Consider the following 25,194-nt stretch of genomic DNA (forward strand, 5'->3'; position numbering starts at 1 on the left):
GTGGAAAAGGCTGCATCATCAGCTGAACGCATCTCTATTAAATGCCATAAACTGGTGTCAATTATTATCAATTGACGCCATCAATTTATTCTTAGAAGTACTGTGCACTGCTAGTTTTCTAGTGCATATCCTAAACTCAAAAAATGTAACATTTCTCAGTTTACCTGATGTGTAATTAAGGTCATCCCATTGCCTCCTGGTAAAGGATCCTTTTCAACACCACTGCCTCCCACTTCTCTCCTGTGCGCCGTTTAAACCGCTCTATCGACTGGAATCCCGCCTCGCGGCTGTGTTATTGCACGTCCACAGGGGGCAACATTGCTCTTGCAATACCAAACTCACTGGCGAACGTGAGAGTTCCAACCGTGCTCATAATACAGCTCTTTACCGAGTCTGAATGTGACCAGATGGGCCTCGGATTGGACTCGATTTAGTTTTTTTTTTAAAGGGGATTTATTTAGCTACTGTGTCCGCCATGTCATCCTATCAAGTGAAGGGACACGTTTGCACGCGTTACTGTGGCTGAGCAGCATCCCCACTCGACTGTTACATAACCGCGTAGTAATCCAGCGCTGGTTTTGACGATGGCATACGTGACAAATGACCGCAACGCGTTTCGGCGTTGCATCGACCGCCACGCCGCGCTCCGATGATCGCGGCCCCCCGACTCCCGTCTCTCGGACGCGGGTTCATGACGGACTGCAGGCCCAGGGTTGGGAGAGCAGCGCTCCTTCATCCTCCTTCCTCTTCCACCTCCACATCCTCCCACTCCTCCTCCTCCTCCTCCTCCCCCTGCTCCTCCTCATCGCTCCCCTCTGTGCCTCCTCTGGTGGTTCAGCACCGCGGACAGCTCCCCGTCTCCGCCCTTTGACCACCGCTTGCTGGCCGGATGTTCCAACTCAAAGCGGGACACAGCAATCATAAGTCGGATGTGAGTGACAGCCAGGGACACATTCGGAGCTTTTTTCTCTCTCTCTCTTTTAAAATTTTCCTTGGCGTCAGTGGGGGACGGACGGATGTGGCAGCGCTGCTGAGTGTCTGAGGAGTGGGGAGGACAACGAGGGAACACCATGATTTCTCGAAATAAGCCGGTAAGTGTGACCCGCTCTCAGCGGTCGATTCCCAGATATTTATGGAAGTGTGATGGAAAGAAAAATGCCGCTGTAAGTCACGGGAACCCCTGCAACGTCCTAGTTTAATTAGTTAATATTTCACCAGAGGAGTATTTTATCGAGGGTGTAAAACACTGCGCGTGTGACTCTGTCATTGCACGTTTTTTTCCTTTCTAACAGATGACTTGGAGCGCGAACCCCCCACGTGCCATTGATTATTTGTGTGTAGGTGCAAGAAATCTTATGGTGTTGAGTAACATTCAAACCTTGTTCAGCCTGCCTTCACTCCCACACTGTCACTGACGTCTGTCGCTCCCTGACGTCATCACAAACAATCGGGGGTCTCCGTTTAAAATGGGTGTTCTGCTGTCCCTATATACTTAAGTGCATGTAGTACCTTTTAAGCAGTGCTACTTTCCTTTTACTCTCAGCCCCCCCCGACCCCCTCCCCTCCCACCCAACACTACTACCACCACCACCCTCTCACCATGCAATGATGCTTCAACCCTGCAGGCAATCTTATGATGGATAGGTCTCTGATGTAGGGCATCGCCAAACTGGAACCATGTCAGTTATTCAAGCTGTAAAAAGACAGACAGGAAGAAAGAATGAAAGAAAGAAAGAAAGAACGCATTAAACAGACTGTGTACAAAAACGTGCTTGTTCACGTGTTCCAGATTTCCATTTTTATTTAGCAGCAGTATGCAGTAAAATGTTAAACCAGACACTCCAGACATCAGACAGCTACTGTAGCCTGATGTTGTCTTTTCATTGGAAAACACACAGCTCCTTTGCAACCGGCTTAAAATCAACAGCGTGTTATTGACAGCTGCGATGAGGAGCGAGGAGCCACTGCCATGTGCAGATGTGTGTTTTCCTCCAGAAATATCCAGCACTCCTTGTTTTAAATCAACCAGGAAGAAATTGCAAAATACTTCCTTGCTCGAGCACAACCAGAGGATGACTCCATTCATGACTGCCTGATGTGTTGTTTTCTACAGCAGTTTGATTTAAGTTGAGTTTTTATGTTTGTCTGGAGCGTTAAATTTAGCTTCATTGTTGCTGCCAAGGTTGTGGGTTTGATTCCGGGCCTGGGACCTTTCTGTGTGGAGTTTGCATGTTCTCCCTGTGTCTGCTGGCTTTTCTCCAGGTTCTCCGGCTTCCTCCCAAAGTCCAAAGACATGCATGTCAGGTGAATTGGGAACTCTGAATTGACTGTAGGTGTGAGTGTGAGTGTGAGTGTGAGTGTGAATGCTTGTTTGTCTCTATGTGGCCCTGCAATGAACTGGCCACTTGTCCAGGGTGTCACCCTGCCTTCACTCTATGACAGCTGGCAGACCAGCAGACCCTTGCAACCTTGAGTTGCTGCTCAGCTCACATTCTAAATTAAATCAAAATATAGGGAGCGTCTGAGTTATTCCTGAAAGAACCACATGAATGAATGTCCAGCCTGCAGTCTGTCTCCCTGCACTCAAAGGCAGAACACAGACAGGAGGAATGTTGAAATGTTGAACACGACTTAATTTTTTTTAACGGCCAATTAAGGTCACAACGTCAGGGGGTTTTCCTTTGCACTTTGTGTCACTCGACGCCACTGCTGTCACATCCTGCGAAATGCACATTACACTCGAGCTCTTCCACTTATTATACCGAGGTCAGCGCGGCATGGATTACATTAAACAAATCACGTTAGCCTCCAAGAAAAGACCGCCGCTCTGTTGACGGGTTTATACATAGATTATCCGAATCTGCTCCCGTGCAGCTCCCTGCAGCTCCGTCTGATCAGGTAATCCCCCATTGGCTGCAGCTGGATGCCTCGCCGCAGGATTGGCGGCACAACACATCCATCCTGCATACTGATTAATATTTCATGACTCTATACTATTTTCTACTTGTACTGCCTTACATTTCCCTCAGTGATTCACCGGCGTTGTTTATTCTTCTCCAGTGCCGCAGTAGGTGCCATTTAGAGTTATGCAATTTCTATAAATATACGCATGTATGAGGAGAAGGAAAGAGTGGCGCAGAGCTTTGGATCAGAGCTCTCGCTCATGCTCCACACGTACTGTTTTATGACGTCTGCACGGCTCATACGGCTGCAGGACCACCCCCCGACTTCTCTCCTTCCTTCCCTCTCCTTCTCTCATTCTCCACCTGTCCCGCCTGCTTTAGCCCACCCCTCCCTCCTCTTCCTCTCCTCCTCTTCCCTCCCTACCTTGATGGGCTCTCCAGCCTGGTTCTCGGCGCTGTGCTCCCTCCTCTCCCGTCCCTCCAAGGTCGATTCTGAGGCTCCTGTACAGGAATAGCAACCCCTCGCTGCAGAGCTCTGCTGCCGCCGCCTCTGACTGCTTGCACACACGCGAGTCTGCGTGTGTGCACGAGCGAGACAGAAGAGGGAATCGTAGTCGTCGGAGGATGTGAGAGGGCTGGGGATGGACGGGATGCAGATGTTTGTGGGCAGCATGGCCGGGGAAGCAGCCTAGGCTGCCGGGAGCTGAGAGGGAGCTGCCGAGGCAGCGGACTGTGACTGCCGGGACCCCTCTCCTCCCCCACGCTCACACCTCCAGTCTCAGCCAGGGCTCGGCGAGGGCTGGATTTAGTAAAGGGAGCAGGCGGTCGACCGGGATTTCTACTGTGGATGGCATCGACGTTCCTCCGAGAGGCTCGATATGTTCTGAGAGCGTCTGTTTAGATTCCTCTCTCTCCTCTGTCGCTGGACCCCCTCCTCCTCCTCTTCTTCCTCTTCTTCCTCCTCCTCATTTGTTCTCCGGCCCGGTTTCCTCCGCAGAGTCCCGGTCCCACCATGTCCTTGGCATTCTGCGGGAACGAGAATAACTCGGCAGCCTACAACGTGGACGGCGGGGTCCTGAACAACGGCTGCTTCCTCGACGCGCTCAACGTGGTGCCACATGTCTTCCTCCTCTTCATCACGTTCCCCATCCTCTTCATCGGTGAGTGTTGCTGGGGAGTGAACTTCTCTGCCTGGTCGCGCGCCGCAACTCCCCCTCTAATGCAGACCACACACACACACACACACACACACACACACACACACACACACACACAGTGCTCCAGTATGTCTCAGTACATGTCAGCACCTCACATGGATTCTGAATGAGCTCCGTAGGCTTGATTGTCTCCCTCCTCCTCTCACCTCTTAGTTTCCCTCTCCATCAGCTTGTCTTGTCTTTCTTGAGACCATTTCACCGCGGCGCGGTCATTTGTGAAAATGCTTTGAGGCTGTAAATGTTTTATCCGTGCACGTTACCGCGCTTACGCTCTACATAATGCACAGCTTTGCTGAGCTGTGGATTTTCCTCCCGGGGTGCAGAGCCTCTGCAGGTGTCACCTCTCTCGGGTCTCTCTGAGCACAGTAGCGCACGGGGAAATATATTTCTCGGGCTGCAAATCATTACGGCGAGCTAATGTGACTCCAGTGATGAACTGTGGAGGACAGGGGCAGATGCCACCGTGCCTGGCGTCAGGTTACACCTCCTTCCCGCCTCCTCCTGGCTGCTGGCCATTCCATTAGTGTCATTGTGTGCGTGAGGCAGAGCAGCCCTGCGTCGCTGCGCGCTCCTCTTCCTCCGCGGTGACACTTGCTCTGGCCTCATCATCTATCATCTCGTGACTCCCTGACACCGAGTGTATCTACTTGTGCGCGTGGGAGCAGTTTTTATGGATGAGCAAGTCTAATTTTGGGGGCAGTTTTTTTTTTTTGTCAAGCAGGAACCTCGGTCTCTTGGAAAGTTTAACACTTTTTTTCCATGCAGCTGGTCTGGCAGTGACTCTGTGTTCTGGTTGTTTGCTTAATGCTGTCAAATTAAACAGTATCTAGCACACAGACAGTCTTTCGCAGCAATGAGTCACACTTTCAACTTTTGTGTTATTTTGTATTCCTTTAAAACCAACTAACTCGATGTTTTTATTTGAGATTCAGTCAGTGTGCAGATCTCGTGTCCTCTGTGGATTCTGTCTGCTTTGAAACCTCTATAAGTTTGGTGTTTCTATTTCATTCTGTTTGTTCAAGATTCCTATTTCTTTTGAGATTTATTGAAATCGGTTGTGTTATCTGGTCACCTTTTGTCTTGCAAAACAGTCAATAGTCAATGCAAGAAAGGAGCACATTTCATGACAGAGAAAACAAGTGTGTATTATCTTTAAACAGGAAACACACCGAGGCAGCAGAGAAAATATCTCACCTTTTCATCTTGTGTGGGGGTGCTGAAAAATACCTTTCACTTTTCAACTGCACCACACTACTGCTCTCTGCAAAGTGGCTGAAAGTCGGGTGGAGTCTGTGACAGCTGTCATTGATCGGTTTACCTGGCCTTGCTGCATATAATGAAATTCAAGATATTTGTAGTTGCAGTAAAAAGGAAACAGTCAAGGTTGTTGACAGTGTTTTTTTTTTCACGCAAGGTCGCACTCGGTCACAGACATTTGAGATTGAAGAAAGTGTCTCCTCATTTTAGTTTTTCATTCCATTGTCCTGACAGTCCCAGAAGACCTTGTTTCTGCCCGTCCTGTTTCCGCTGCCTTGAATCATATGTTGACGTGATGCTGCTCCGACGATTGATCTCATCTTCTGTTGCAGGCTGGGGCAGCCAGAGTTCAAAGGTCCACATCCACCACAGCACCTGGCTCCACTTCCCGGGTCACAACCTGCGCTGGCTGCTCACATTCGTCCTGCTCTTCATCCTCGTCTGTGAGATCGCGGAAGGCATCGTCTCTGATGGGTACGCTGGTGGTGAACGCATCACGCTCTTCATCTCCCTCTTACGTAGTGAAGTGAGCTTTTAGAAACTGAGTGCTGCTTCATGGGTGGCAAGGCAGAAATGATATCATTGAACATTTGCAGTGCTCTTAACATTTCATTTGGAATGATTCTAGATCATTTCTCTCAATTGGAATATACTTCAGTGTATTTCAGTTACTTTACTGGGTGCGCTGACACTGACGTCTGTCGTACCAGGTTTGTTTAAATTCAACAGGTACTGCGCATCATTCCCTCTTCCCAGTGATGAAGTCTGGAGAGCTCTTGCAAAGCGAGGATGCTCACAAATTGTTTCCATTCGACATGTGCTTCAGCCACGCTCAAATAAACAACCAGGGGAAAGAAAATCGGAAATAGTGTCAGTATTTCCGATCTGTCTGATCCTCGTCAACCTTCACACTCATCCGTCAAGTCACGAGGGAGGCCGAGGGAAGACACAGGTGGATGGAGGATCCATCTCAGCTGCTCCGCTCTTTAAACCCCCACTGACTCCTTGTCACCTCGGGATGTGTGTCACTGATATTGAAGCGTACAGAAGAGCTCTCCATCCGCTCTCCGCTGCAGTTGACTTCTCACACTGACTTCATTGCTGTGCAGTTAGCGAAGGCAGAACTGGCAGACAGCCATTCGGTGATTCCAAACATCCAACTGTGATGTCCAAACAACGCTGTCCTGTGTCTGTTGCCTGAGCTCTCCTCTGGTGTCTGTTGTTTGTTTTGCAGGTTCAGCCAATCGCTCCATCTTCACCTCTACATGCCTGCAGGTCTTGCCTTCATGGCTGGCATCACCTCTATTATCTACTATCACAATATCGAGACCTCCAACTTCCCCAAACTACTTCTAGGTAAAGTCCTCCTCACGTCTCCTACTTGATTTGACCTTTGGTTGACTCATGAGCTGGACGTTTCCATGCTGCAGTGTCTTTTGTATTTTGACAGTGAGACTAAGCCCTGTGATAACACTGCTGATTGGTGATCAGGGTTTGTAAAGCCTGGATTGACTGAACTATGTCCTGCCCATTCGTTCAATCCTGACCTCAGAGAAGCAACAAACCGCAGGAGCTTTGTGGGACAATGAATAAAGTCATTATGAGGCAGAGCCTGCAGGATCAGAGCAGCCATTTGCAAATGAATGGCTCATTGCCTTCTGATATAGTACAATACAATGTGACTGAGGTCAGAGACATCCGCTGTAATTGTCCATCTCAGAGCTCATGTTAATTGTTCATTTTCACAGAGCAAATGGGTTTCTAGATGGACTGGATTTCCTGTCCGCGAATCATTTAATAACATCCCTTTATGACCTGTGAAAATGAATAAACTCTCATCTGTAAAGATGTCTTACAAGCTTCCCTTCTTCCCCTGTACAAGGCCACACATTACAAATGACAAATTTTAACAACTTCACGAGAGAGAAAATACTCTCACTGCACCTCAGTAAAGCTACCATGTTGTTTACAGCGTGCACCACCCAAACGTTTCCCCTTTGGTTCCGTATCGTATTTTCACATGAAATCAATTGACCGTAACAAGAAATCATATATTAACCTTACATCAATGATTTAGTTATTTATTATGCTGCATGAAATTCTGAAAGCTTATTTATGTGATGATTAATCTTATCCTTATTACAGGACATTTATAAAAATGCCATTTACAGAGTATATCACAGTTGCCCATTGCTCTTTGTGACATATTAACTCTGCAGCTCTGAGATTTCTACTCCCAGCCTGCCGCCCTCAGTTCCACTCAATCTCCATTCGGAATTACTCTCTTGGGGAAATACGGTGACGCGGCGCTGGGTTTATCATTTCATCAGCTGAAATCGAGACTTAACCCACGCACTGCCGCACCATAATCTCACCGCAGCATCAGAGGAGCAAATCTCATTACTGAGCAGCGCCATCTTTACCCAGTCGCAAATATTCACTTCAGTAAATGTGTTTAACTCTCACTATTTTCCTTTGTGTAAACACTTTTGAGGGCACATAGCAGATGTGTATAACTCACTTACCTGCTCTTGACTGGATTAGCCGTGTGGCCCCTTGGATGCTGCAAGGCGAGCGCCGCTGACATGTGACATCAGATGGAGATGGAGATGTAGAGGGGAGGGAAGGGAAGAAGGAGGGAAAGGGAAACCGAACAGGAAATTTATGCCATTGCAGTAATGCCAAGTTTAAGTGATAAAACACAGCTCCTTGACGTGCAACAGGAAATTATATGTCGGTAACAAAGATGAATCTGACACACGTGTGCACGCACACATACACACACACCACCTCCAAGCCATCCATCTACATGTGGGTCAATTATATCTGTAATTTCGAGGGGAGGGACCAGCGATTTACCGTCCTCCTCATCGTTTCATCTCTCCAGCTCTGCTGATCTACTGGGTGTTGGCTTTTATCATGAAAACCATCAAATTTGCCAAGTACACTGAGCACGGCATCGGTCCCAGGCAGCTGCGCTACTGCATCACCGGCCTGCTGGTCCTGCTGTACGGACTCCTCCTCAGTGTGGAGATCAACGTCATCCTGGGGAGGGTGAGTGCTAACATATATTCTCTCTGCCATGCACTGTCTTGTAGGACGGCAGACTGAAGAAGATGAAGTTGACACTTCACCTTTCCCTTTCATTGGGGTTGTGTTCTGTACTCTGTCAACAGCGCTATGTGTGTTTCGCCAACCCGACTGAGGTGAAGCCCCCAGAAGACCTCCAGGACCTCGGCGTTCGTTTTCTGCAGCCTTTCGTCAACCTGTTGTCCAAAGCCACCTACTGGTGGATGAACACCTTCATCACCTCCGCACACAGACGGCCCATCGATCTGAAAGTCATCGGAAAGCTGCCCATCGCAATGAGGGCCCTCACCAACTACATCAAGCTGCGCAAGGCCTTCGAGGACCAGAAGGTGAGTGCAAACTCTTTAGTCAGCAGCGGGTGAGAGTTTAATGAGTTTAAACACGTGGATTTCAGCTTCTTGACTTCTGACTTCTTGGAAGTAAATTGTAAAAAATGCAAAAGACAAAACGTAATTGTTTCTATGTTGTTGGGCATCACATTTTTGTCTTTGTGTGGGCTCATTTAAAAATTGCATGCAATTTAAGAATCATAAGTTTTTCATAACTGTTTTCTGTTTTATGTGGATGTTCTGATGGAAAAAACTTAATCCCTGGCCAGTGGTGACTCATTCCTGAATGAACTGGAACTGTAGTCTGACGTTACAGAGCCTTTTCATCTTTTCATGTCATTGTCAATTTTATTGGACTAGTTAACAGCTCCCTCCTCTGACTGAGGCTTGCTTCAACATGATTTACGGCTGTTGCATCTGTGCAGAATCGACATTAAAAAAAACAGTCACATTGAATTATTGTCTCCCAATATTAGAAACATAAACTTTCCGAATAAAGCTATTAAAAAAAAAAGCAAACTTCCGACTTGCTGCCCAGGGCTTCTGCGCAGAGTCTCTGTGTTTCTCCACTGCTGTTTACTCTGTACTGCACTCCAGTGCAGCTCCCTGGACACTTGGCCTTATGCACACTGCTACAAGAGCCTCTGAGCAGCAAGCAATGAACTTGCTTAGAATGAACTATTTCAGCTTAGCAGTAAAACAGGTGAATAACGACATACATTTAAAGGGAAATCTATTAGGATCCTCAGATGGTGTCTGAATGTGTGTTGAGAAATAGAACAGAGGAGGATGTTACTTGATTGAACTGAAATTTTAAAGTGTGTCCTCTAATACTCTTACCAAAAATATTGGTAAAAAATGCACAAAGTTCAACCAAGGATACCTACGATAGAGGCCATTGACATTTTAATTGTTTTAAATATTCTCAGTGTGCACTGAAAATGCAGACTTCTGTCTGTCCCCAGAACACAAACCAACCCCAGAGGAAATGTCCTTGTTACGCATCATATATCTCTGTTTTTTTCTCTCTCAGACTTCGTCTTTACTTCCATAGCGCGTGTCAGGGGTGGGAGGTGAAGGGCCTCCTCGCAGGGGTCGTTGTTTTCCAGTGTTTGGAAGGTCGCGGAGATTCGTCACTGTTGCGTGTGCGTCCGGTGTGGATGCAACCCCACTTCCTTCCGGCAGGGTGAGGGATGAGAGGGACCGAGCGGGTCCCATTGGTGGTGGGCGGTGGGTGGGGGCATTCGGAGGAGAGCGCAGAGGCACCGGGTCGTTCCCATTAGACTGTGAACGAGGCGACATCCCGACCTCTGCGGGGGTGAAAGCACTGCACTTTCATGGGAAGCGAGTTTCGCTTTGCGTGTGTGAGAATGAGACGTTTCCCCTGCGCCTCGTTTGAACCCAAGGTAGAGGGAGGAGATGTGTGTGCGTGTGTGTGCACGTGCGTGCGCATGACGTGGACACTGACACATATGTTATCTTATACGGTGTTTGAGGTCCACTGTGAGCTCTGGTGGAAACATTGAGACGCATGAAAACGGTCACGTCTGTTCTCACAGTTCAAATAGTAAAGCAGGATCTCTCTCTCTCTCTCTCTCTCTCTCTCTCTCTTTTTTTTTCTCTCTCTCCCTCTTTCTCTCTGTCACGCACACACACACACACACACACACACACAAACACAAGCAAAACAAAATGCTGTGGGAGTGTTTACTGCACCATGACAGCCCAGATGTTTCCTCTGATCAGCACCAAGCTGTCAAGTCTTTGGAGACAGATTCATATTGGCCATAAAAAAAATCCCAGTTGTGACTATCAGCAGCTCCGTCCTCTCTGTAATTATCATGCATTTTATTGTCCCTTTTTTTAAAAAGAAAACTGCTCTTAAAAGCCTTTCGGTTGTTAATTACTGCGCACTGCTGTTTGGTTTTGTTTCTTTCCCTCCCGAGTATGATTGGAAACCATGAAGAGCTCTGCTGTGAAAAATTGCTGCTTCAATGATGCAGCAGCAGAAGCGAGAAAAAAAACCTCTGACCTGATTTTTCGCGTTCCTCTGGCAGCGATGAGCTGTCTGCCGGTGCTGCTGCAGATTCAGCCCTTACATTCTGTTAATGGGACGCAGTGTCAGGCTCGTTTGTTCCCACTTTGTCTTCAGCTCGGTGAATAAAGCATTGCTGTATAATATTCCAGTCATCAACTTCATTACACTTATGCTGCCAAGGGAACTAGAACTTGATGGTGACTCACAGGTGTAATTTGGATTTTATTCCACATCATTTAAAGCAGAAAACATTGAACTTGACACAAGTTGGAGTGTTTCCAGAAGCTCCTGTATTTATTGCCACAGATCCGGGATCCGGGCCGGAAAACATTAGACAGACCTCTCCTGCCGTGTTTAACTCAGCTCTTGAGCATACAGTAGTTCACCAAGAAAAGCCTTTGTTGCCCTTCTCTCTACTTCTTTTACTGTGAAAACAGCTTCCGGTTGTGATAAAACTGCTGCTACTTCAGAATTTGCGCTAATTTTAGTAGAAGGATGTGTGTCTTTTCTCTTCTTCTGTGGTTTTTCCTTTGTCTTAACTAAAAAAAAAAAAAAAATAGGTTTGCTTATCTAATCCTAAAAACCAACTGCAATTTGCTCATCTTCTTCTTCTCCCTTCCTATCTGCTCAGAGGCCTCAGGTCACAGCACCTCCGGGCCCGGCGTCCATCTGGCAGGCATTGAGGAGGGCGTTCGGCAGACCTCTCATCCTCAGCATCACCTTTCGCTTCCTGGCAGACCTGCTGGGCTTCGCCGGTCCTCTCTGCATCTCGGGCATCGTTCACCACGTCAGCAAGGATAACCGCACCATTCAGCAACCAGTAAGGCTTCGACAGCAGCAACAGCAACAACCTTGACGTGTCTCCACAGGAACTGCTGACTCATTGCAGGAACTATGGACTGGAAGCAATAGGCTTCACCCAGATTTTGTGTGTTTCACCATTTTGTTTGCGTTACAAAACAGTATTTTGACACAATAATGACGCTGCCCATGCAATTCCAGTAACATATATCTTCACTGTCAACACACTTTTCCAAGAAGCCTTTTTAACCCCTGACCTGAGCTGTATATTTCTGATCTTGCTTTACATAAACACCTCAAACTGTTTATGTTTGCTTATTCCAAGCAGCTGCCGGCTTTTTCAAATTTGGCTCAAGCTGCAGCTGAAATGCAAATTGAGCAAACACACACACAGCTAAAAAAATAAAATAAAAAAAATGATACAATAGATATCATTGTCTATTTTTTCATATTTTGTTTTAGAAACACCAGCTGCCAAATCATCAAACATCTCCCTTCTTAAAGCAAACTCTCTGGGTTGGGATGGAAGTGAACTTTACTGTCTCCATGACCTCTACTTTAGCTCCGGCTCTGCTCAACATGAGGTTGGGTTTAAGTAACAGTGGCAGAGACAGAATGTATCCTGACTCAGGTGTTGTTTGACTGACAGTTTTCGCACGGCTATCACACCTCTGTGGGATTGGCACTTTTTATTTATTTATTTTTTTTTAAAGCAAAGGCACCTGATGGACGAATAAGATGTTTTTCACCAGACAAATGTAGAAAAGAGACATTGCTCTCTAATAAGATTCCACATGCCAGACAGCTTCAACTGACACGACAGGACCGTCACATGACTTCCTCCTGCCTCTCAAAGGTCACTCATGCAGAGTGATGAGACGTTTACACCCGCTCAGGCCCACTGCACCTGCCCGATGGCCAGCTAATTTAGTCCTCGTCAAGTATTTATGAGACTTATTGCTACCAGAGCTGTCTCGGTTTCTTACGTTCCCCGCAGGGCAGACTGCAATATAACGCATGCAGCCGTTCAGGCATTCCAGCCCCTAAGAGCGGTTCTTTAATTATTTGTTTGGGCGTCGTTCATTGCAACCCTGCGGGGCAGCCAATTTCATACTCAGAATGTCAGAAATCAGAAAGGAGATGTGGAAAAAAATCCCACAGCATCCGTTCAGAGAAGGCGTGGGCAAACTATGGCCCGGGGGCGCATTAAGCTTTTTAATCCGGCCCACCGAACTTGAATAAAACAATATAAATAGTAAGTAAGTTGTATTTCATCAGTTTTCTTTCAGTATTTTAAGAGCCATTTCAATAAAGAGCTAAATACAGTGGCTTTTGGAGGAAGGAAGGTGAGTAAACGCTGTGATGAGGCATGAATCCCAACCAATGTAGCTCAGAATTGAAGCAAGGTGAGGGGAGAAACTCCGGCACACTCTCCACTTTGCTTTGATTGCGTTTCCTCTGCGTCCTTGTGTCTGGCTGATGATGCCTTGCAAATGGTGGCATTTTCTCTCTTGAGAGGATTTTAGTTGTCGTCCCAAAATTGAACCAAAGTCACACTGAATCCTGCAGACGTCAGCCAGTCTGATTGACCTTGGCCTTGAGCGAACTAACCATGATAATTCTATCTGCTCCACTCTGCACCCTCCTCCCTCTGTCTCCAGATGACCCTGCTGGGGATCTATTTCATCTCCTCCAAAGAGTTTCTGGAGAACGCCTATGTGTTGGCCGTGCTGCTCTTCTTTGCCCTGCTCCTGCAGAGGACCTTCCTGCAGGCCTCCTACTATGTGGCCATTGAAACAGGCATCAACCTGCGCGGGGCCATACAGGTAGGAAGCAAAACAGGAAGTGAACAAAGTGGCAATTCAGTCGAGCCTCAGGAAGTACCAGCTGTCATTTTGGTAGAGAAACAGGAGATAGATATACAGTAGATAGTTTCTTTTCTTTTTTCTTTCTTTTTTAATTCACATATTTTTTTTCTCCTCTGTTGCACTACATAAGGCTGTAATCATGTTTCACACCTATGCGGAATTAATACAGGCATTCTAACTTTCTAACTCTATATGGTGTGTGTGTGTGTGTGTGTGTGTGTGTGTGTGTGTGTGTGTGTGTGTGTGTGTGTGTGTGAGACACCTTCTTGTGCTGACAGACCAAAATCTACAACAAAATCATGCGCCTGTGCACATCCAACATTTCCATGGGGGAGTTAACAGTGGGGCAGATCTGCAACCTGGTCGCCATAGACACCAACCAGCTCATGTGGTTCTTTTTCCTCTGTCCCAACCTGTGGGCCATGCCAGTTCAGGTAGGAAAACTGCCCGCTGAGTGATCTTGTAGTGTTTAACGGTGTTCTTCGACAGGTCTTGTGATTTGCTATGTGTTGGCCTAGTAAGTAAGTAAGTGTCTCGTGTCTGATCCTCCCACGGGAAGAGGTGCGAAATCTTTGAGAGGGCAACATCCCTTCTCTTGTCTTACCTTGTGAAAGGAATAGACATTCCAGGGGAGGGGTACACATACTCATGCATACACTCATTAGATTCTCATGTTTATTCAATGGTATAAAAACTTTGCCCACCCATCATACATGTTGAACATTCCATCGCGCATGTCGTCTCAACCACTGCCATTGTTCCTCTCGCACTTCATCCCTCACCGAGCTAGATTTTGCTGTTTGCCCCTTGCCGACATTCTCCGCTGGGCTTTTATTGATTATACTCGCATCAAGCTGCAAAGCGCAGATTGAGTCAGACAGGAAACCAGACAAGATAATGGCAGAGGATCTATTCCTCAATTGGAGAGCAGACTGTGTTTCACGGCTCAAAACGGGCAGTAACGGCTGCTGCAGATAATTGCTACAAACATCAATCTGACACAAAGGCTTCAAAACCCTCAGTGCACATCCACACAATGTCACAATTGTATGCACTTGTTTGTATTCGCTTGCCATTTCGCTGCTCCATGTTTTTGTGTTGCCGTTTTATTGAACTGTGTTATCATTGCACAACAACAAGTTATTGCCGTCAACGTTCCGCCGCTTTGTGTCTTTGCATCACAATGCACATTTGACGTCTTTTCCCATCTGCCTCCTGCAGCGTTATGGGGCCACACCTTGTTCCATCATGTGGCAAACACAAGCTGTGTGAAGGCTGGAAACAGCGCGTTGGGTGTTATTGCCCTTTGGGAATTTGTTGCAAATAAATGCAATCAATTGAAAACCTGTGAACCCTCGTGCTTTGTAGTCAGGTTCGGTGCAACTGCGGCTGCTTTGTGTAAAAAAAACAAAACAACATAACCACTGAATTTCCAGAACAGGAAAAAACATGAGGCAATCAGCAGCAGCATTGGCATGTGGACATGGATATGGAGACACTGTAATAAATCAGAATCAGAAATACTGTATTTATCCCAAGGGAAATTCTTTTCGTAACAGGGTTCCAGGCAACTTGAGAAATGTACATAAAATATAGAAGCATGCAATAACTAAGTAAAAATAATAAAAAAAAATTTTTAAAGAACCGGCTATTTTCCATAGTGCAAAGCTGACAGAAAGAATTGGCATAGTGCCAAGTGCAAATTTAACAGTTAAAATAAAATAAAAATAAAGAGCATATAACTATAAGATACTGTAAAATTTGGATGTATGCATGTGGATGTATATGGCAGAGAGTGATTTTACAAGGAGGAATTGTACAGTTTAATTGCCACAGGAAGAAAAGATCTTCTGTGGCGCTCAGTCTTTGAGGTGGGAAGTCTAAACAACAGCCACGTGACAATGCAAACAGTTGTGTAATTGTAAACAAATTCTGACTTTTTTTGTGTCTTTTAGTGCTGTCATACCGTATTTTTGCCTTCCTATTCTTTCAAGAAACACTAACACTCTATTTATAATGGCTTTTGCTATCACCTGGAAACTCTGACATCAAATTGTGCGAAGAAGTTGTTGTTGTCTCTCAATCTTTTTATAGCCAAATGCAGAACAACCTGCTTTCATTTCTTAAAGGCCTCAAGTGCTGCATCATTTTTAGATGAAACACAGAATAGAAGAGAGGAAAAAACATTGCAGTGTGAAAATATAAAACTGCCAACAAAAAGTGTGAACATTTTTTTAATATTTGAGTTGTGTGTTGCATCCTTCAGTGTAACCCTGCTTGTTGTTCCTCTCAGGGCTGATCTGCATTATAATTCTCTGCTTGTCCCTAAACAGCATGTCAGCAAGCTTCTGATGCTGACTAGTTATTATTTAGTATTATTGAGTGCCAAGATACATATATATATATATATATATATACAAAAAAAAATTCTCTTTAAAGCAGTCGGCAAATACTGCTGTGACATCTGACTTATACCATCTCCTGCTTTACAAAGACGAAACAAAGACGATGAAATTTTACGAAGCTCACCGCTATTGCCCCTCTGGGCACATTATCCTTTGATGGATGAAGGAGAGGCTGCGTGTGAAATGTCACATCCGTCTTCATGTGGTTTCTGTGCTTCCTGGGGATCTCTGGCATGAGTCCAGTGCGATGCTAAAGATGCCTGCAGAGAAACCAAGGACAGGTGGAATAGAGGAATGACTCACCTCTATGGAGGGGCTGCGTTTTTATAAACATTTCAGCTCTTTCATTCCTTATTTGTTGCTCACAGTGTTCACTAACTGACGTTGGGTCAAGGACTGGCCGTTGTCAAATCCGATACCTCCTGGAAAAGCTGTTTGCACATTTTGTCAACATGGAAACATAAAAGATACACAACGTGACGGCAGGCAACACAAAGCTGTTGTACAACTGTAGACATGTTCCAATTCCTCCTTCTAACAATCCCGGCCTTCTTCTGTCTGCCTCTCCCCTGTGCTCAGATTGTTGTGGGAGTGATCCTGCTCTACTACCTCCTGGGAATCAGTGCCTTGATCGGAGCCACCGTCATTGCTGTGTTAGCACCGGTCCAATATTTTGTGGCCACCAAGCTGTCCCAAACACAGAAGAGCACTCTGGTGAGCATATCCATCTACAGAGATTTGGTTCTGCTTGTGTTCACCCTCATACTCGTAGTAATAGTCATGTAACTATCATCATATTTCATTTCATTGCGATCAAGTTATAATAGAAGCTAAAGGTGACGGCCCAACTACCAACTATGACCACAGAAGAGACTCAATTGAAGACCCGTGTTGCAAAAAACCCAACGCAGCGAACGAGTGCTAGAGTGTAACGGTGCTTGAAGACCTCCACGTTGACCTTGTGCTCTGTGTGCCTGGTCCTGCTGCTAGGAGTACTCCAGCGAGCGTCTGAAGAAGACTAATGAGCTGCTGAGGGGCATCAAGCTGCTGAAGCTGTACGCCTGGGAGCGCATCTTCTGCGACAGCGTGGAGGAGACCCGGGGCAAGGAGCTCACCAGCCTGCAGGCCTTCGCCCTCTACACCTCCATATCCAGTGAGATGCTTTGCCTTGTCTGCATATGCTGACCTTTTACTCTCTTGAAAGCTTTTTTTTTTTTTTTTTTCAATTTAAAGCTCAGCTTAAGTCAAAATTATGCCACATTTCTTTTAAAAAGCTGAAACATGAAGATGTGCAAGGTTTTTATCACCATCAGTAAAATAAATGAACAGGACAGTGGCCTGGAACGTGCCATTGTGTTACTGCAGCTGCTGCTGTGACTCATTGCCACCTCCACAACCATGACTCGCAATATATTGCAACAATGCGTGATGCACTTTACACCCTGCTAGCGATACACTACGTGACCTGAATGTTTAGTATTGTTCTCTCACTCTGACCTACGGTCATCATTTATAATTTCGCCTCCTCTCTTTTTAAGATTTTAGAATTAAACTTCCTGACGCTTAAATCTCAGTGTAGGTTCTGTGCATTTATGGAAGGGCCAACAATATCATTGCATGGAGTAACTGCCCTTAAATACTTTGAATGCTCAAAGCTGTGGTTATCACTTATTCCAATTCTATTCCATTCTATTCTAATGATAATGCCATTTTCAAAGTACATTTGATGTCATTGTTATGACCATTCCACATCTTACTAACAGACTGCAGCTGTTGTCATCTTTGTTTATTTATTTTTCATTGGACAAAGTGCTGACAAATAATTCCACCCACTGTTTCTCTCTTGCTTACAGTTTTCATGAATGCAGCTATTCCCATTGCAGCCGTACTGACGGTGAGCCCGACCTCTCCTTTTCTCCTTTTCTCCTTCTCTCCTTCTGAGGTGTATGTGTTTATAGCATGTCTGGTTATAGTTGGAGGAAATCACTATTGAGCAAAGTGCGTCCTGTGGACATTGTCCCCTGTGTGAAGGGCAGCAGAGATGCGAGGACAATGTCCAGACTTCCTGTGACATGGTGGCGAGCTCTCTGTCAGCGCCGCGCTAAATCCCAGCCGTATTTATAGACGCCCCACTAGAAAAGTCAAACAGCCACCAAGGAGAGGGACCAGAATAAACAAAAAGCTGAATTCAAGCAGCTGACAGCCAGAGGAATGTCTTGTGCGTGTCTGTTGGAAATGCTTTACCTTGATAAGAGCTGATCATCAGTCGCACAAACGTGTTTTTTAGTGGGCTGAAGAATCTAATGACTCTTTCATCTGACCCCGGGCCGCTCTCTCCTTCTTTGTCTTCCTCCGCAGACGTTTGTGGTTCACGTCCACATCTCGGAGGACGCCGATCTGTCGCCAGCTGTGGCCTTTGCCTCCCTGTCCCTGTTTCACATCCTGGTCACGCCCCTGTTCCTGCTGTCCAGCGTGGTGCGCTCCACCGTCAAGGCTCTGGTTAGGTGAGAAACTCCAGCAATAAAAAGAGGCATTAATGCAACGTGACCAAATAAAATAGTATTTTTCTTATTATGCAGTAAAGTTATATGGTCAGATATTTGCTAAGCGTCTTGTTTCTTTCTTGTCTGAGGTAGCTGTCTCACAACCGGAACGATCAGCCTGTTTATTGAGACAGTTAGTCTCTCGATTCATTCAGCATTAAGGCTTCTTTAATAGGGCAGTCGCTGGGTTACAGAACTCCACTACTGAGGCTGTACAACCTAACTCCTCGTCTCACAATCTGCACAGAGCGCACACTCTTTCCATTGTAAACGATAAGAAGATATGTGCAGAGATAAGAGCCCGTGCCTCTACAGAGTCCTCAGTCTCTGGCTTTGAAAGTTTCCCAGATATTTTACATTCAAAACTACAGTACAGTGAAATACACAAGTGCAAACTGAGAGAGAGAGAGAGAGAGAAGAGAGATTTTTTTCTCATTTCTGGGGATCTCAATGCCATGCTAGAAAAAAGATAGCTAGATAGCTAGATAGATAGATAGATAGATAGATAGATAGATAGATCGATAGATAGATTACTGTAATAAAAAAACTGGACCTTTAATGAAGAAATAATAGTTATTACTGATTATTAATGACTATTAATAACTATTACTGATAATAGTTATTACTTATTTGAGTTTTCATTTAATTAAAATTAGGGAAACTAAATCTCTTGTATTTCAGCAAAGGTGTTTTTTCTTCCTTGCTGCTTCCTCCTCCGATCTTTGCGAAACGTCTATTTTAGGGACGGCTTGATCTGACACACTTTGTTAAACACTGAAGGAGAAAACAAAAGGTGCAGCTGCAGCTTCTGGGTTCATCTTCACACCTCAACGGCTACAAATTATCTTTGTGACAGAGGAAGAGAGCAGATTGACGAAACAAAGCAAGGCCACGGCATAATTGGTTTTCTTCACTGTATTCTCAATGTTTATATTCAGGGGGTATGGAAGTGTAATCTCAGGGGTGATTGGCCTCAGTGAAGTGGAAGGTTTGGGTGGAAGAGAGATGAACTAATTAGGTGGAGATGGCACGTCTGGGCAAGTACTAGCTCTCAGTTTGGTAGTGAAACATGAGATAAGGAAATTAATTAGACATGTGGCTTGTCTCTGTGTGTGTGTGTGTGTGTGTGTGTGTGAGAGAGAGAGAGAGAGAGAGAGTGCTCGGAGGGGATGCAGTTATCTTGACATGAATGAGGGCTCATTGTCTGGACTCTCAACTCTCCTCCGTCTGCTGGTGAAAAGTCCCAGTTTCAACTTCTCCTTCTTCTCCGCTGACGGCTTCAGGCCTCCTTTTCTCTTCCTTTATCTCCATCTGCAGTGTTCAGAAGCTCAGCGAGTTTTTCTCAAGCGATGAGATCGGAGAGGAGCAGGAACCCAGAGCCTTGTTATCCTCCAGCTCCAGCAACCACAACCAAAATAGATACCAGGCTGTGGTAGGCACCTCTCCACACACTCGCTCTTGTTGCGTTTATATGTTGTCAACGTGGGTCGGATGGAGACATTTGTCTCCCTGCTGTATCCAGGCTGTCTCACGATGCTCTGCGTGTTGTTTTCCCTTCTTTGCCTCATCACCTTCTTCCTGCCGTGGTTGTTCTCTCTTCTTTTTCGTCGACCTTCATCTTCTCGTTATCGACGTTTTTTGTCCTTTTTGTCCCCTGTCCCCTGTGTGTCGATTGACTGTCCTCCAGTCGTCCTCCAAACCTCTCCCGTCATCCTCCCTCTCCTCTCTGTCCCGACGCCTGCAGCCCCTGAAGGTGGTGAACCGGAAGCGCCCCCCGCGGGATGACTGGAACAACTACAGCACGCAGGGGGACCATGAGGCTGACGGAGCCTCTCTGGGCGTGGACCAGGACACCTGCATTAAGGTGAGAAGCTGAAAAAGCTTGTAAGAGCCCTGATTCTTCTTCTTCTTTGTCTTAGCAATATTTGTTTTTCATTGTTGCACTACTTCTATCTTTTTTTTTTGCAGTTTGTGAAATTCCCTTTTATTTGCATTTAAATGAAAAAGCAGCTGGACTTTGTGATTTGCTGTAAATACCTAGAAACCTAGAAAACTGATTTGTCTGTCTTCAAATCTGTTAAAGGTCAAAATGAGCTTTATAATTTTAAACATAGCAAAGGGTAGATTAAAAAAAAAACTGTAATCATATTATTAGTTAATCTTGGTTTGGCTTTTGCTGTTTCTTCCCCAGATAACAAGCGGATATTTCACCTGGACCGATGGACCTCCGACCCTCTCTAACGTTGACATCAAGATTCCTTTTGGTGAGTATCAGGAAGGTCAGGAGGTCAGGATGGACCTCGGCTGCTTCCTGTTTCCTCGTTGATGAGTCCCGGCTCTCTCGTGTCACCTGCCAGGTAAACTGACCATGATCGTGGGCCAGGTGGGCTGTGGGAAGTCGTCGCTGCTGCTGGCAGCCCTGGGAGAAATGCAGCGGGTATCAGGGAATGTCATCTGGAACAGGTCAGTTCACCGTTTTGCCTCTGAACTCGCTGCATGACCACAGAATGATAATGTTGATGTCTCGCTGAAGTTTCATTCTTCAGGGGTCATTTGCTGCTATGGGCCTTGATTGTCTTTCATCAAATACTTTCCTGAAAGAGGGCAAACGTTCCTCTTTTTTCTATATTTTGAATACGATTCAGTTTTCTGCTTGAATAATAGATATTGTTCAATAACATCTTCAGACAATTTTTAGTCCTGCACTATGAAAGTCCTCGGGTGAAGTGATAAAACTTAATGTGGGAAATTATTCAGTCTTTATCATCCTTTTTCTCTCGTAAATTTTTTTCATTAAATCAAATAAATCCATATAGAGAGGGGAAATCCAATAACATGGGCATTGATGCAGCCGTAACATGGTCACCTCAGTATATCAACCACCAGTTAGGCCCTTAAATACTCTGAAGAGCACAAGCACAAGTCCCCAAAGAACACTTTAACACATGAACCCAAACCCATCCCTCCACTTGTTGAAGGCTAATGAAGAAGAATTGAAGAAAGAATCTCGCTAATGGAGACACGGGCCACTGGATCTGCAGCTTCCTGAACCTCTTCACTAACTGATGTGTCACTAAGAGCTCGCTGCTCGCAACCAGCAGCGATAAATTCAACATCCCTGACATGCCAGTGTAATTAGCAAAATCAATCAAAAACTACCCCGTTAAATGTTAGATGGTAATAAAACATACACGTATAAATTGACAGGCTGTGGAAAATGAGCTGATGTTGCAGTTTGTGTTCTATGGCCGATGGAAGAAGTGGAACATCCTTCTACGTTCCACTGAAACTCCTGGAGACAGAGAGGGTTTCAGAGGAGGCCTCTTCCTGCCGGGCGCAGTTTTGCCGTTGTCGCTTCCTGTGAAATTCTATGAGGCGGAGGAGGACAAATGCATCTTGTTCTTTGCTTAATGGAATTAAAGCACAAACTGGATCATAAGCTCGGAGGCATTTTAACAAATGACTCCTCAAAGAAATCAATCGTGACCCCCTGGTGCATTCATCTCACTGCTGAATTTAAAATGTAATCAAAAGTTTAACCTCAGTGATGCACGAGTGCAGCAACCTGCCATGTGGATTTATCTCACTCATCCATCCTGGTGAAGACCTTTAGAAGGCATTTTTAATGGGGGACACAAACCTGATAAGGTGATTGAACTGTTTGTCCATCTCATTTGAGAAGAACAACCAGATGATTTCCTTCTAAAGATGAAAATGACATGAAAAATCATATTTTTCTGACTTTTCAATAATGCTGCCACAAGCATTAATCTCTTCTGTTGCTACAACCTTTTCCTGGGTTTTTCAGTGGGTTTTTTTTCACACCCTCAATCTGCCTTCCTTTTTTCATCCATAACAGAAGCTGATTGATATGACATGCACTCAGTTCAAGGCTGATTCAGAACGCTGTGTAACAAAGATTTATTTTCTTCCAGATTTGATTTCAGTGTTTGCACCCTTGCCAAAATTATTTATCCGTGCCACGAGTCCCAACAAATCCTGAGTCCTGTGTCTTGCCGGTCGCAGCGTGTGAACGTCTTGTCGTCGTCCAGTTACCAGTTATTATCCCCAGTAATAGCCAAGGTAAATGAAGTAGGGGCTGGTAAAATACCTCACACGTAAAATAGCTCTGCCGAAACCAAATCCTCGTGTCATGCTTGGTGCATTCTGGGAGGCATTAGTTCTCTCCTGCAGCCAAATATCTAAAGCACCGAAGGAGGTATCTGTTGCCAGTCTCACTACCGCACTACGCACACACCTCTCTGTTCCTAAATCTGCCGTCCCACCACTCTCTCTCCTATATTAGGCTGGATTTTGCACCCAGCGGGGTGCTGAACCCTCTCGCTTATCTTAGCCAAGGAGTTGTCATCGAGAGCTTTCCCCTTCCTAAGTATTGCGCCAGACGCATGTTGTTGCTCTAGTCCAGCGGTCTGCTGCTTAGGAACGCTCACTGATCTAAATGAAAGTGGAAGGCTAGAATGGGCTCACAGGATTCTGAGGAAGGGGAAAACTCACCACAAAAAAATAGCATTTTGAAGGTGATTGGTGGCCCCGAGAGATAGTGGATCCAGTCTCAGGGTTGTGTAAATGAATATAAAGGGTTGTTTCGACATTCATTCATTCATCTTCCATACCCGCTTATTCCTATTCAGGGTCACGGAGGTCACAGGGGTCTGCTGGAGCCTATCCCAGCTGTCTTAGGGTGAAGGCAGGGTACACTCTGGACAAGTCACCAGTTCATCGCAGGGCCACATAGAAACAACAACCATTCACACTCACATGCACGCCCACGGACAATTTAGAGTGTTCAATTGACCTTGCATGCATGAATTCCTGTTCACCTTTAACTGGGGCATCCCTTAGAATTTGGATTTACTGAGTAATGTTTTCATGTTTTCATCTTTATGATCAATGCAGAGATCAACTGTTTTAACTCTGAGACCTTTGGGATCTGTGTTCGTTGTGATGACACCGTCGGAAAAAAAGAGGAGCTTTCCCTTTAAGATATGACGAGTGTTGTGGTACTTTTTTGGTTTGCTGTGACGTCGTCCATGCGGCCCAGCCTGAGCGGACATGTTTACAGACCTTGAATCTCATAAACAAAACCTGCCACTACCCTCCTCACGCGCCAACGCACTAATTATAGGACGGTGCAGGGGCCATGTGGGATTTCTCCCTCATTTAAGGGAATGACTGCCTGTATCTCAGATGTCCTGTTGGGACGGTGCAGAGGAAAGACCTTGCGTGTTGTCAAGATTAGAGGACTAGGAAGGGAGTCAGGGAGGCCACAGTCATGACATGGTGGCATGATAAGGTGCTGGGAAACACGTGTTCATTACTTTAGAGGTAGTTCAGTAAGTGAACTGGGAACAGAAAGTGAAATCAGCTCTCATTAGAAGGTGAAACAAGCAGTTTCTCGTCTTTATTTTAGTTTCGTGCTGCTTGAGGATTTGCTCTTCGATTCTGTCCGCCACAATTTTTTCTTTAAGATGCGATTGTGCCGGAGGTGAGATGAAGGTCTATTAGCGGGTTCAGCAGTCAAATCAGAGACAAAAGCTCTGGGCTTTATTACCGCGCTGTAATGACTGCAGTGGGAGGAAAACAATCTGCTCTAATCAGGCTGTGTGTGGCGGCAGGGGACACGAGGGCCTTCTCGTCACGAGAGGCTGCGCTGATTGACATTGCTCTGTTTATCCCTGCCCATTGAGAAGATGTCAAGTCTACCTTGTTTGTATTTGCGTCCAACCTGGCAGCTGCTTGTTGATCAGTTTGAGTCGACACCTCCTGACAGAAATCTTTCTTCTCTGTCATCTAAAGACGTCTGGCTTTGTTGGTCTTAAGGCTGTGACACAACTCGGTTGGAGACGGAAATCATCATCATTTCTATCATAAATTGTACATATGACACAATATGTGAGTTGCACAAAAGGCAGTAGGACAAACATTCCCTTTTTAAGAGGTCACAGACATATAAGATCGTAATTAAAGACTGCTTAACGCCTCCTGAATAGAGTCACTGACGCTCTTCATTTAGTTCCCTCTCATATTCAACACAGCCAGCATGGCAATGCGCGTGTGTGTCTGTGTCTGTGAGTGTTGGCTGAGCTCCTGATATATCAGTTCCACAGCGACTGCCGTGTGGTGTTGAACAGGTGGAAGTCAGCTGTCGCATCGCTGCTCCAGCACTTGAGTGATTAGAGTCACCTCGTCTGATCTAAAAATACACGCCAGGTTCCACTGAGCCTGTGTAAAACCCCAAACAACCGACAACATGTAAAATTATATCAGAGTCAGGGGGGTCAGCTGGGTTGGCCTCTTTTGGAATATTTAATAGATTTCGTGAGGTGTCGTTTTAAATTATGTTGCCAAAAAACCTCCAGTTTTTCCCGTGCAGTGTTGTGGCATGTGGCCACGTCACTTTTCTCTTCAGCTGAGCTGTCAGGGAATGATTTATGATCGGACGGCCAGCTAGAATGACCCGCTCAGCAGAAAGCAGGTGACTTCAGTGTCACTCCGCAAACATCTTTCTTTCGTCTCCGATTCCATCTTGGAAAGGTCAACCCCCAAAGTTAAAGACTTTTTCTGATGTTCCACTTGATCTCATGTCTCTCTCTGATAGCAGCTTTGACGTCAGAGAAAATCTGGAAATCTTTTTTTTGCACGCCAGTGCCAAACCTAACTTCCATTTTACTCATAGAAATTAGCTTTTGTCTTTTTCTTTACCGAACCCTAACCTCAACCCT

At 45.6% G+C, this 25,194-nt stretch overlaps 1 protein-coding gene across 1 annotated transcript in view; it reads left to right on the forward strand.

Moving 5' to 3' along the window:
* The first annotated feature begins 84 nt into the window (after positions 1–84).
* The window catches only part of abcc8 (ATP-binding cassette, sub-family C (CFTR/MRP), member 8), a 42,640-nt gene continuing 17,530 nt past the window's right edge, over positions 85–25,194 (forward strand). Inside the window, exons 1-17 of the mRNA XM_076038193.1 lie at positions 85–1,091; positions 3,901–4,063; positions 5,710–5,851; positions 6,612–6,733; positions 8,265–8,431; positions 8,554–8,796; positions 11,466–11,654; positions 13,297–13,461; positions 13,782–13,937; positions 16,488–16,622; positions 16,899–17,061; positions 17,762–17,802; positions 18,267–18,412; positions 19,769–19,883; positions 20,196–20,315; positions 20,643–20,715; positions 20,809–20,914. Coding sequence (XP_075894308.1) covers positions 1,071–1,091; positions 3,901–4,063; positions 5,710–5,851; positions 6,612–6,733; positions 8,265–8,431; positions 8,554–8,796; positions 11,466–11,654; positions 13,297–13,461; positions 13,782–13,937; positions 16,488–16,622; positions 16,899–17,061; positions 17,762–17,802; positions 18,267–18,412; positions 19,769–19,883; positions 20,196–20,315; positions 20,643–20,715; positions 20,809–20,914 — 2,267 coding nt within the window. The 5' untranslated portion in view covers positions 85–1,070. The remainder of the gene's footprint in view (positions 1,092–3,900; positions 4,064–5,709; positions 5,852–6,611; positions 6,734–8,264; positions 8,432–8,553; positions 8,797–11,465; positions 11,655–13,296; positions 13,462–13,781; positions 13,938–16,487; positions 16,623–16,898; positions 17,062–17,761; positions 17,803–18,266; positions 18,413–19,768; positions 19,884–20,195; positions 20,316–20,642; positions 20,716–20,808; positions 20,915–25,194) is intronic.

The sequence above is a fragment of the Nelusetta ayraudi genome, unplaced genomic scaffold, assembly GCF_046127955.1.
Source record: "Nelusetta ayraudi isolate G7.1 ecotype Tasmania unplaced genomic scaffold, CSIRO-AGI_Nayr_v1 ptg000053l, whole genome shotgun sequence".
NCBI classification, from domain to species: Eukaryota; Metazoa; Chordata; class Actinopteri; order Tetraodontiformes; family Monacanthidae; genus Nelusetta; species Nelusetta ayraudi.